The 11,447-nt window shown below is 57.0% G+C and overlaps 1 protein-coding gene across 1 annotated transcript; it reads right to left on the reverse strand.

The window, feature by feature from the left end:
• Positions 1–1,255: 1,255 nt before the first annotated feature.
• Positions 1,256–11,207, reverse strand: ADAMTSL5 (ADAMTS like 5). The gene is made up of 13 exons (XM_036314039.1): positions 11,154–11,207; positions 9,876–10,222; positions 8,243–8,315; positions 8,042–8,133; positions 7,732–7,792; positions 7,471–7,579; positions 6,346–6,473; positions 5,804–5,915; positions 5,100–5,186; positions 4,796–4,959; positions 4,306–4,504; positions 4,162–4,233; positions 1,256–3,814 (listed from the first exon to the last, which is right to left on the reverse strand). The coding sequence occupies exons 1-13, from the start codon at positions 11,205–11,207 to the stop codon at positions 3,513–3,515; spliced, it is 1,800 nt and encodes a 599-aa protein (XP_036169932.1). The 3' UTR covers positions 1,256–3,512.
• Positions 11,208–11,447: the final 240 nt, after the last annotated feature.

Consider the following 11,447-nt stretch of genomic DNA (forward strand, 5'->3'; position numbering starts at 1 on the left):
TGCCCCAATCTCTGCCTCCATTGTCACATGGCCCTCTTCTCTGTCTCTCCTTTGCATGCCTCTTATGAGGATACTTGTCATTGGATTTAGTGCCCACTCAGGTAATCCGGAATGATCTTATCTTGAGACCCTTAATTATATCTGCCAAGATCCTTTTTCCAAATAAGATCCCATTCACAGATTCTGGGGGTTGGGACTTGGACATATCTAACTTGCTACTGAGATTTTTGTTCATCTATAGCAGACATGGCCAAACTGTTTCCAAAGTGGTTCTGCCAACCTCACCTGTATGCCCACATCTAAACCTGTGAGCTCTCAGACAGTCCAGGGCTTTCTGTGGCTCTTTAAGTGGACATGTGTCCTCCCATGTGTCAGCCATCTGGTACAGGGTCAGTGAGAGAAGGGCAGATGACAGAGTGGTGCCCTCTGCAGAGAATTAGAAAGGAAAAACATGACAGACCCCCCAGAGCTGGCGTTCAGAAATATTGAAAACAACCTTTTGTGGGGCTAATGAAATAATTACAATTACTGTTATTTTTACTAATATGGATGCAAGTTTCAAACATGCCTGTTTTAATTCATCTTTTAATAAACATCACCATCTGTGGGAAGTCAATTTGGAGAATTCCCAGTTCTGGACAAGCAAGGATGTGCCACCTGTGCTTCCTTCAAGAGGAGGTTCCTACCCATTTGCAGTTACTCTGGGCAATGTGTGTGCCTCTAACCCAGATGGGCTAGCGTATCCCTGCAGGGACACAGTAACTAATGAAAAAGGGCTGAGGACTGACTGTAAAAAGGAAAAAAACAGAATGCTTCACTTTGTTTCTGTCATTCTATGTAACCACCTGGAGTTATTAGTGTTTCAATGCAAAACAGCGTAATACGTTGCTTGGCAAGTACAAATGGTAGTTCCTTCCTGAACCACCATGCTGTTGAATTTGAGCAACTTTAGAATTGCAAGGTTTTCTTCTCTCTTTTTTTTTTTTAAGGTTTTTCTTTTTTTAAATATATTTTATTGATTTTTTACAGAGAGGAAGGGAGAGAGATAGAGAGTTAGAAACATCGATGAGAGAGAAACATCGATCAGCTGCCTCCTGCACATCTCCTACTGGGGATGTGCCCGCAACCCAGGTACATGCCCTTGACCGGAATCGAACCTGGGACCTTTCAGGGCCGACGCTCTATCCACTGAGCCAAACCGGTTTCGGCTCTTCTCTCTTTAAATGGTTAGACTGCTTTAAAACGAAAGAGCAGATCAAAACAATGGCATGTTTACTGGGAGTGTTACAAGACCATTACAGGAGGAGCTGTGAAGGGCTGGGGAAGTCACTGCTCTAGGCCACAGGCCACCCTGCCTGCCGGAGGAGACTCTGTCCTGGCCCTTCCCAGGAGCAGGCGCCTCTCGTCAGCCAGTCCAGATGCTTTGGGATTAGGAGTTCTGGGGCTGAGAAGGCCTGAGACCCTTATTCCCAGACATATCCCCATACTGCATGGAGGCAGAGGGGACAACCTCAGGCCAGTGGTGGGAAGAATGGAGCCGTAAGTGGATGCTGGTGTAAGGCTGGTGGGTGAGGAGAGGCATTCTTGAGGAAAGCAAATGCAGATGAGAGAAGTGGGTGTGGAGGAGGAGGTACATAAGCATAGGGCCCTTCAGGGCTGCAGGTAACCAGTGCCTTGAATACCTTTCCCCCATCCTGCCACCAGTGGGCGCCCAGGCCCCACACCTCCCTCCAGAACTGCATCCCACTTTGCCCACGAAAGTTGGGGCTCTGAGGTTTCTCCAGCTTCAGCACTCGTTGCAGATGACAGAGCCAGGCCTGGGATGATCTAAGCACTGCTGGGCCCCTGGCATACAGTAGGCACTCAATAAATACCCGTTGGAGGAATGCATGAGTGAACTGAGGGGCTAGGGAAGGAATCCAGAAGAGTGTGATTCCCATGATCAGAGCCAGGAAGCGCTGAAAGGGTACTCACAGACCGGGAAACTAAGGCCAGGAGAGGGGAGTGGTCTGGCCTCAGGTCATCTGCAAAGTCAGGGGCTGAGCCCATCCAGCTCTGAGACCTGCATATTGTGTGCCCCTTGCCCACTGCCAGTATCCATGCTACCAGGAAAAACACAGCCATGATAGTACAGAAGAGCAGATTGTCCCAAAATGAGTGTGGGACACCCTATCAGGAACGGGGAGGCAGAAGACAGCGCCCTCACCCAGAGTGGGGGAGGGTTTGCTGAGCCACCCCCCACACGCCCTCACTTCTCACATGACTGATGTCTGCCCTCTTGCTCCAGAAGAATAAATGAAGAGAATCTCTGACAACACAGGAAGATGAGGATGGCCTGAGGGGAGGGGCTCTGGCTGCTTCCTTTGCTGGGGAGGCCTGAGATGAATGCGTGGCCCCCAAGCAGGCCTGGAGAAGAGGCTTGGGACCTATAAAAGCCATGTTTACCCCGTACTCACCCCCCATCCTCATATAGTCCCTGTCCTCCCCTCCCAAAAAGTGTCAGACATTCTGAAGGGAGGTGGGGAATAGACCAGGTAGAGGGGATGGGGTTTGTGAGATCACATGTGTACACGCTGTGAGAGCACAGTTGTGGATCCCACTACCACCAGTGCATCCACACATTTCTGTGGCCAAGTATGCCCTTGTTTTAAAAAATTGCTTGTAAAAACTATGTAGAAATATAAAAGGGGTGAACAGCAGCATGGCCTGGAGGAACCCCTTCTAGAATTGCTGAGGTTGTCAAAATTATCTTTGAATAGTCATGGGGCTGTAAAGTAAACCATAAGGAATATAGTCAATAATATTATGATAACTATGTATGATGCTAATTGGGCACTGGAAATACCAAAGGGAGCACTATGTAAGTATATGATTGTCTAACCACTAAGCTGTACACCTGAAATCAATACAAAATTGAAAGAGAAAAGATGATCTCGGAGCCTTCTGGTAGTCAGCACAAAAGGGGAAATGAGTGTGTTACAGTGCCTAGTTAGGCATGTGTTCTAGTGGGTATGTCTGTCTGTGACAATGTCTCTGAATACATTGTGGTGAATGGGTAAATGGCAGCAAGAAGAGGGCACAGAGTTTCAGGGAGTTACATAGTGAGGAGCTTCCTGGTAGCCAAGGCAAGAGGGGAAACGGATACATTACAATGTCTCCTTAGGCATGTCTTTCTATGGGCCCTGCTTGCATGTGAGAGCGTCTCTAAGCAAGTGAGTGTGAGGCAAGGGGAATAAAAGTAGACACAAAGTTTTTGAGTAAAAGAAAGCTATCAGTTTCCTGGCAGTCAGGGTGAGAGAAGAAATCAGTTAAAGAAGCAATTCAGTGTTTTCTCATCAGCGCCTGCCTACTGTGAGAGTGGATCTGACTGACGGTACGCAAAGGTGTGTAAATGTGTGAGGGAGAGGTACATAGCTGTGGTGGGAGATAGTTCTGAGCTCCTTGGAAGCCAGGCAAGAGAGGAAATAGGTTGAGTTTGAGCCTGGTCAGGCACATCTTTCTTGTCTGGGGGCTCAGACAGGGCAGTGTCTGGCAGCCAGGCGAACTCGGCTGTCCTCGGCGGGGCTCCAGGGCCGGGCGTAGCCAGCATGGGGCAGCAGCAGCCGGTCCTGAGTGCCATCGGGGTTGACAAGGCGCTGGGCAGCCAGCAGGTACTCTCGATGGAGGGCCATTGGTGGGCAGGGGCAGCGGCCAGGTGCCCACACATACTCGAGGGACTGCAGTGGCGAGCGGTTCTTGTAGACAAGCTGCACACGCACCTCATAGCGGGTCTCCTGGGCCTGGCGGAGGTGGCCCAGCACTCGAGCCCGGAACACTGTGGGCAGGGTGGTGCTGATGCCCATTGGATGGTCCAACCTGGACACCCATTCATGCACCCCGTTGCCATATGAGGAAACTTGGGGTCAGGTAGGACATGGGGGGCCCCTAGGGACTGTGGAGAGGGTCCTGGGGTCAAGATCAGGTCAGGATCAATGAGGACTTAGAGGTCAAATTAGAGCAAAGGGCCAAATCAAGAAGTCAAATTAGGGCCAGAAGGGATCAAGTTGGAGTCAAATCAAGGACTCAAGAGTAAAGTCAAAACAGGATCAGATGTCAGCAGGAAAGTAGCCAAGTTTAGGTCAATTAGGGGCCAGGTGAGGGTTGGGGAAAAGGGTCTCTCACCAAAGTCACTGCCGCAATAGTGGAGCAGCCGGTGGGCACGACCGCGGGTGTCGGGACAGGGTGGGCAGGGATCTGTGAGATAGTGCAGTTAGGGCACACGCCCCGCCTCCCTGCTCGCCCCCATAGTGGCTATTCCCTGCTCACCTGGGGTGGGCTTTGGGGTCCGTGTGGGGAAAGCAGCCAGGGCTTCCTGGGGCTCAAGGGACTGGGGCTCCACCTCCAGAGGCTGCGGCTGCCTCAGGGACCAGCCCAGGGCCTGGGCCTGCTCCTGGAAGGGGCCATAGCGCTCCCTAGGGAGCCAGAACTCGAACTCAATTCCGGGATTGGGCTCCTGCAGGAGGACCTAGGGAGAAGGTCACACACTAGGGAGCCGAAATCAGAACTGGTGGCCCAGCCTCCATCCTCTGGCCTTCTCCTGATTCTCTACCCTAGCCTCCCTCCTCTGACTCTCTACCTCACCCTGGCCCCTCTGACACTCTCTCTAATCCGATCTCACCCCTCTGACTCTCTGTTCCTAGCTTCCCCACTCTCACTCTCTATCCCAACTCCCCCTCTCTGTCCCCAGCCTCCCCGGGGTCCTTTAATCCCTACCACCACCACGTGCCCAGCCGCCCCCTGGAGGCCCGGCACGCACCTGCAGGAGCAGGTCTTGGGACGTGGGTCCGGCCGCGCGCAGCGTCTCCTCCGGCCCCGCAGCGCGGGTGTAGACCACGCGGGTGCCCGCCGCCTCATACGTCCCGGACGGGCTCACCTCCCCGTTGCCGTTGAGCACGTAGCGCCCGTCGCCCCCCATCAGCGCTGCAAGGGAAGGGTCAGCCCAGGCTCCCCGGAACCCGCCCCTCCACCTCCCGACCCTGCGTCCCCCTCCTCCGGCCTCAGTCTCCCGGCTTCATCGAGGCGGCCAGGAGGGCGCCTCCCCCTCGGAACCTCTGCGGTACCCAGGTGGTTTCGGCTCCGATGGGCGGCGTAGATGTGCCTGGCGCCCTCGGGGATCAGAGTCACGTTCCAGTATCCTGCGAAGGCTCCTGGGCGGGAAGGAAGGAGGATGCTGCGGTGCGGGTGGCGGGTTGTTTGAGGGATGCTTTGAGGATTAAATGAGATACTGAGGCTAAGGAGATTGGCCTTGGTACTGGTACCCCAACAACGGTCTGTAAACGTTTGGGGTTAAGATTAGTATCGCCGGGGGGAGGGGGGGAGGGGGGAAATTAGTATCGCCTAGCCCTAGCCGGTTTGGCTCAGCGGATAGAGCGTCGGCCTGTGGACTCAAGGGTCCCAGGTTCGATTCTGGTCGGGGGCGTGTGCCTTGGTTGCGGGCACATCCCCAGTGGGGAGTGCGCAGGAGGCAGCTGATCGATGTTTCTCTCTCATCGATGTTTCTAACTCTCTATCCCTCTCCCTCCCTCTCTGTAAAAACCAATAAAATATATATTAAAAGATTAGTATTGCCTAAATGAGGGAGCGAAATAGTTAGAACCACATCTGTTCGGAGAAGGGCGGGACAATCTGGCAGTGACCAATCAGAATGATGAACGAGAGGGGGCTGCGCCGCAGGCTGCCCAATCAGCACGGAATTCACTTCCGTGCCTGCGGCTTCGTAAAGGGTCGGCTCTGGGAGAGTGGAGAGGGCGGGGCGAGAGGTCACCGGTGTCACGGAACACGCGCTGCACGAAGAGGCACGAGTCGTTGGTGCCGCCGCAGCGACCACAGTGGTCCTCGCGGGCGTCCGAGCCCATCAAACCGTCACAGCCGGCGTTCTAAGCGGATGGGAGAACACATGTCAGAGACTGAGTCCCCTGCCCCAGCCCGGGCCTCGGCCCGGGAGAGGGGGGCGGGTTCTGAGAACGAGGAGGCGGGCCTAGAGACGAGGGTGGGGCCTGAGATAAAAGAGATGGGACCTGGGAATAAAAGGATGGGCCCAGAAGGCGGGGTCTGGGTGGGGCCTAAGGCGAGGTGGGGGCGGGGCCTGTGGAAGAGGGCGGGGTCATGGAACAAAAGGAAGGGGGCTTGGCGGGACTTGAGAGTGAAAGGGCGGACTCTGGAGAGAAGCTAGGAATGAAGTCTATGGAGGGGCGTGGCCCGGTGGGAGGGGAGGGGCTAGGAGGGGGCGGGACCTAAAACTAAATGAATTCGGTCTGGGGTGCGGTGGGAGGTGGGCTGGGCTGGGCGGGTCCTGGCAGTCCTTACAAGGCAGCGGCCAGCCACGCAGAGTCCCCGGCTACCCCAGCTGCAGGGAGTACCATCCAGGACGCGGCCAAAGCTGTGGTAGAAGGCATGTCCCACGGCCAGGCAGTTGAGGTCGCACTGGTTGGGCGCTGGGGGTGGAAGGACAGAGTGGACCAGGGGTCTTCTATCCCAGTTACAGCCCCCTTCCCGCTAAGCCTCCCAGAGAGAGCCACCCCCTTGGGCAGATGAGGCCCAGAGACTCAGACAAAACTGCACATGCAGGTTGAAGCAGGGCCAGGACTGGGCTTCGGCATTTGGCCTCCAGCTTTCTGACCCTCCCAGGCAGATATCCTGGGCCTGCATGCATGCATTCATTCCACAAACACTCAAATAACCATTTCCAGACGTGATTCTAGGCTCAGCGTTGAGCAGAGCTGCACCCAGCAGGTGCCCAATAAAAAGTGTTTGTCCAGTGCTGACTGGGTCCCGTATCGCATGTGTCTTTAGCCCCAGGACTCAGCTTCCCCCTCTGCTTGTCAGCAGGACGCAATGAGCAGTCCACTCACTCCAGCCCATAGTTCTGACTCCTGCTCCTCCCATCTCCCTCAGCTTGGCTGGCTGACCCAGCCTGGAACAGCGCCCCAGCTGGCCCTGGTGGGCTAATGCTTAGGGCAAAGGGAAAAAAACACGATGAGGTTTACAAATGGAACTTCCTTTATTCTAGGCTTTTCTTACCTGTGTCTGCCCTCTCCATAGCATCTGAAGCTGCCTGTCTCCCTTAAACCTAGAGGCATGCTGCCCCCAGCACACAGTTATATAACTCACTATTTTCAGCTAAATACTGGCAACATTTCCTGCTACCAAGATAAGTTTGAGAACTGTTGGCCTCTGGATTCAGCCCTGAGTAAATCCTCAGTCTGGTGTTCAGCCCTGTGCGGAATAGACCCAGCCTCCCCCTGCCTCTGCTTTACATCTCACACATGCTTTCCCCCTTCCCTTCACCAACTCCTACATATCCTTCAAAGCCCAAGTGCTAATGCCTACTTCTCCTTACAACCCTCCAAGTCCCATTCTTTCTTAGCAGCCCCTTCTCCCTGCCAGCTCTGAGTTGTTTCCTCTGGACCAACAGGAGGGCAGGCTACTCACCACCATAGAAGGGCACCCATTGGTAAGTCTTCTGGGGGCCCAGGACAGGGTGGCCATTGTAGAGGGCACACTGGAGGTCTCGGAAGGGCATGGCTCCTGGGGGACAGTCCTGGGGACAGAGATGGGTGGGTTAGAGGCTGGGACAGACTCAGGGGAGTCCAGAAAATCTGGCAGGGTGGCAAACATATTTGGGGGCATGAGTGGGGAAGCAGCAGGGCTTCAGGGCAGACTCGAAGGGTCTTGGAGGTGGACAGAACTTACTGGCAGCTGGCAGAGGCGGTACTCATGGGTGTCCCCCCAGCACAGCTCTTCCCTGGGGAACCTGTGAGGAGCAGGGTGGCCAGACTGTGGTCAGGTTTCCCAGTAACCTCCTTCCCAGAGCCCGCCTGCTAGCCCCTCACCCTCCCACACCAACCCTACCCACATTCCAGGTGCATTCGTAGGATTAAAAGGCACAGCATGTGTGGGCAGGTCAAGGGTGTGTTCAGGGGCTGGGCCTAGCTGGCAGGAGGGAAGGGTCAGGAACCCGCTCAACCAAGCCCCGGCTTCGTGCTCAGTGCTCACTGCTCACCGGACACAGCGCCGGCTTCGCACAGAGAGTCCCTGCCCACAGGAGCTGGAACAGCGGCTCCAGGAACCCCATGGTGTCCACTCCCCTGGACCCTACTTGGAGAAAGAGAGGCATGGTCAGCATGGAGGGGAGGTTGGCAACCCCCACATGGCTATGGGGTCTCCATGCCCAATGCTCCCTGGGCTCATATCCCCCCCTTACCTGAGCACTGCCTCCCAAACCACAGTTCAGGAGGGTCCATAGCAGGAGCAGGAGGTTCCAGAGGGGGTGGGGTCTGGGGAAGCAGAGGGAGTCTTTGCAGTGGAGGTGTGAGCAGGCCAGGGGTTGAACCCCAGCTCTGCCCTGACTAAGTGATTTGGGGCAGTAACTGAACCCCTCTGGGCCTCCCCTTCTTATATCTGAAAAATGTATTCATAATACAGCCCCCCCCTCACAGGAAATTTTTGAGAAGTCCTTCGGATCAGGTAAGAAAAATGGGAGGCACAGAGTCTGGAATATAGATGAGTTCAAATTATTATTATTATTACTATTATTGGTTGTTTATTGTCTTATGATGCACACAGTAGGTGCTTAATCAGTGTCTAATGACAGAACAAATCATTCCAGGATAAGTGCACAGGTGTCTCCAGGGTCAGGGCGCCTCACTGCTCTCTCCACCATCATTGCTTCTACCTTCCTGCACGGCCAGGGGCCAGCAACTCCCCTTCCCCAGGTGTCAGTTTCCCCATCTATGCACTGGGGACCAGCTGGGGTCAGTCCAGGACTCTGAGACCTTGCAGAGGGAGCAGCCCATAGGGGCTGGGTCCCTTCAGGGCTCCATCCGATCCCAAACCCTCGGCAGCAGGTGTTTCCATATTGGAGAGGGGCAGAAAGGGATAACCTGACCCTGGGCCAGCCAGCACCTCATGGCTGCAGGAGCAGAGGGTGTGGGATGGAGGGCCAGGGTGGTCTGGAAAGGGAAAAGGGCCCCTGATGAGGATGATGCAGAAAACAGGGAGACAGCTGGGTGGGGGGACTGGGTTGGTAACTTTGCCTCAATTTTCCCGTCTGTCAGGAGAAATATAAAGCCACTTGCCATGCACACCCTCCGCGTGACCATGACATTGGCAGAGGAAGGAAGAGGGAAGTGGCCACCTGGTGAGTCCATTCTTGGAGCAGAGCCAGGGAGCCCAGCAGTCAGCAGTACCCAAAGCACACGCAGGACAAACTGGAATCCTCCAGCCCCCGAGCTCCTGGGTACTGGGTGGGGGAAGGCCGGACCTCATTGGATCTATGGCCCCTCTTGAGCCTCAGTTTCCCTGTATCTCAGGCCCTCCTGGCTATGGCATTTGGGGCAGGAAGGGTCTGGTGCTGAGTGGCTCCAGGTGCCGAAAGCCTGGGAGACCACCAGGTGGGCCCCCTCTCCCACCAGAGCTATGCCTGCCGGTTGCATCTCAGCCCCTTTCTGAACCCAGGGCCCGGGCTGGCCCAGGAAGCAGGAAGTTGGGAGGGGAGAGCAAAGATAGGGGAGGGGGCTGGTCTGAACCCCTTCCTGACTCAGCACTGAAGTGGGGATCTAGGCGATGGAAAATAAGGGGCTAAAAGGACCACCCTCCCGCTCCCCAGAGCCCCCTCCCCGAAGAGCAGGACGCTTACACCCAGTTTGGGCTGACGGAGGGTGTGACCTCAGCGCAAGCCACGCCTCTGGGCCTCAGTTTCCCCAGGAAGAAGTGGGGATGAGCTTTCTCTCACCCGGCGGATTGCTGCCTCACCGTACCCCCCACCCCCTCTCCACGAGACCCAGGAGGCACGGACCGGGGGGGGGGGGGGGGGGGGAATAGGAAGAGGGGCTTACCGGCGACGTAGAGCGCTGGCGGTGCGTCCCGGCTCTCCCGACCGCTCCAGGATGAGCGGAAGCGGCGGGGCCCTCGGAGGGGGGCAGGGGGACCCCAGGGCGGCCACTTCCACCCGGCCTCCCAGGGCGCGCCCAGCCCGGGGTCCAGAGGGGCGGCGGCCCGGTGCGCCCTCACGAGGCCGTGGAGCGCTTCCGCGCGGATCGGCGGCGGCGGACTGCCCCGCGCGGGCCCGGGCTCCCCTGAACTCTGGTCTGGTGTCTGAGAGTCCATGTCCCGGTGACCTTGTGAAGCCCAGGGCGGGAGAGCCGCGAGGACTCTGGCCGTCCTTACCCCAACCCCGGGACTGCTATTCCGGGCGCCGCGCTCAGGGCCGGGGAATGTGCGCGAACCGAGGTCGCCCTGCCCCGGTTCCGAGAGTCCGGGTCCCTGCCTCCTCTCCACCGACGCGCAGATGGCGTCCCCGCGACGGTTCCCTACCCGGTTCTCCGGCCCTTCCCTCAAGGTCAGCCTCCCCAGGACCCCGCCCGCTGCAGGTCCGATCCGGGGGTTCCCGCTCCACGCCCTGGCCACCCCAAGTGCAGGGCCCCCAGCGCACGGAGGAGAAGCTCAGCCCCAGGGGTTGGGCGCGAGGGGCGGGGAGCCCACTCCCTGCAGGCGCATTTCCGGGCGCTGCTGTCACCGCGGGACGAACCCCACCCCGCCTCCCGCCCTCCCTGCTAGGCCCCCGGACTGTGAGCGACGGCTTTGGAGCCAGACCCGGGTCCAGAGGTCCCCATTCTGCATGGCCCTGCCCTCACCCTCTCCGACCTCAACTTTCCCATTCGGGCAAGGGGGGCACCGCGACCCTTTCAGGTGGACGGCAGCTCTTGGCGCGGACTGGCGAGGTCAGGGTTACTCCAGGGCTCCCACCACCGCACCCTTTCCAGCGAGCCGCCTTCCCCCGCCCACAGGCACATAGCAGGCGTCCTCTGCCCGCCCCTCCCCCAGCTCCTCACTGTCACCCACGGTGCTCCGTGGTAGGTAGGTTGAGGAAACGGGGCACCAAGAGGGTCCTCTGCCCCCAGGCTCCGGCCCAGGGGTGGGCAAACTTTTTGACTCAAGGGCCACAATGGGTTCTTAAACTGGACCGGAGGGCCGGAACAAAAGCATGGATGGAGTGTTTGTGTGAACTAATATAAATTCAAAGTAAACATCATTACATAAAAGGGTACGGTCTTTTTTTTCAATAGTTTTATTCATTTCAAACGGGCCGGATCCGGCCCGCGGGCCGTATTTACCCACGGCTGGGCCAGACTCAGCTTGAGGGCCTCCTCTTCCTGGAAGCCCACCATGGGTCTCCCAGCCCTGACCACAGGGAGAGAGGGGTTGCGTGTCTACACTCCAGCCTGGAGCAGCTCACAACAGAGCCACCCAATGCCTTTTGTTTCTTCAACATTTATTGAGAACCTACTACGTGCCAACACACTGGTGAACCACCCAGCCAGCCAGGCTAGTGAGGGAGGCAGGCGCCGAGTTGGTCTCATCTTACCTTGTGATCAGGTGCTCAGAGGAAACAGCCCGGGCCCACTGCA

The sequence above is a fragment of the Myotis myotis genome, unplaced genomic scaffold (assembly GCF_014108235.1).
Source record: "Myotis myotis isolate mMyoMyo1 unplaced genomic scaffold, mMyoMyo1.p scaffold_m19_p_6, whole genome shotgun sequence".
NCBI lineage: Eukaryota > Metazoa > Chordata > Mammalia > Chiroptera > Vespertilionidae > Myotis > Myotis myotis.

Coding starts and splice junctions, on each gene's coding strand:
- ADAMTSL5 (XM_036314039.1), bottom strand. CDS start 11,207: ATGGTGGGCTTCCAGGAAGAGGAGGCCCTCAAGCTGAGTCTGGCCCAG. Junction 5,916..6,345: donor GCGTGGCTGGCCGCTGCCTT/GTAAGGACTGCC, acceptor CCATCCGCTTAG/AACGCCGGCTGTGACGGTTT. Junction 4,234..4,305: donor GACCCCAAAGCCCACCCCAG/GTGAGCAGGGAA, acceptor ACTATCTCACAG/ATCCCTGCCCACCCTGTCCC.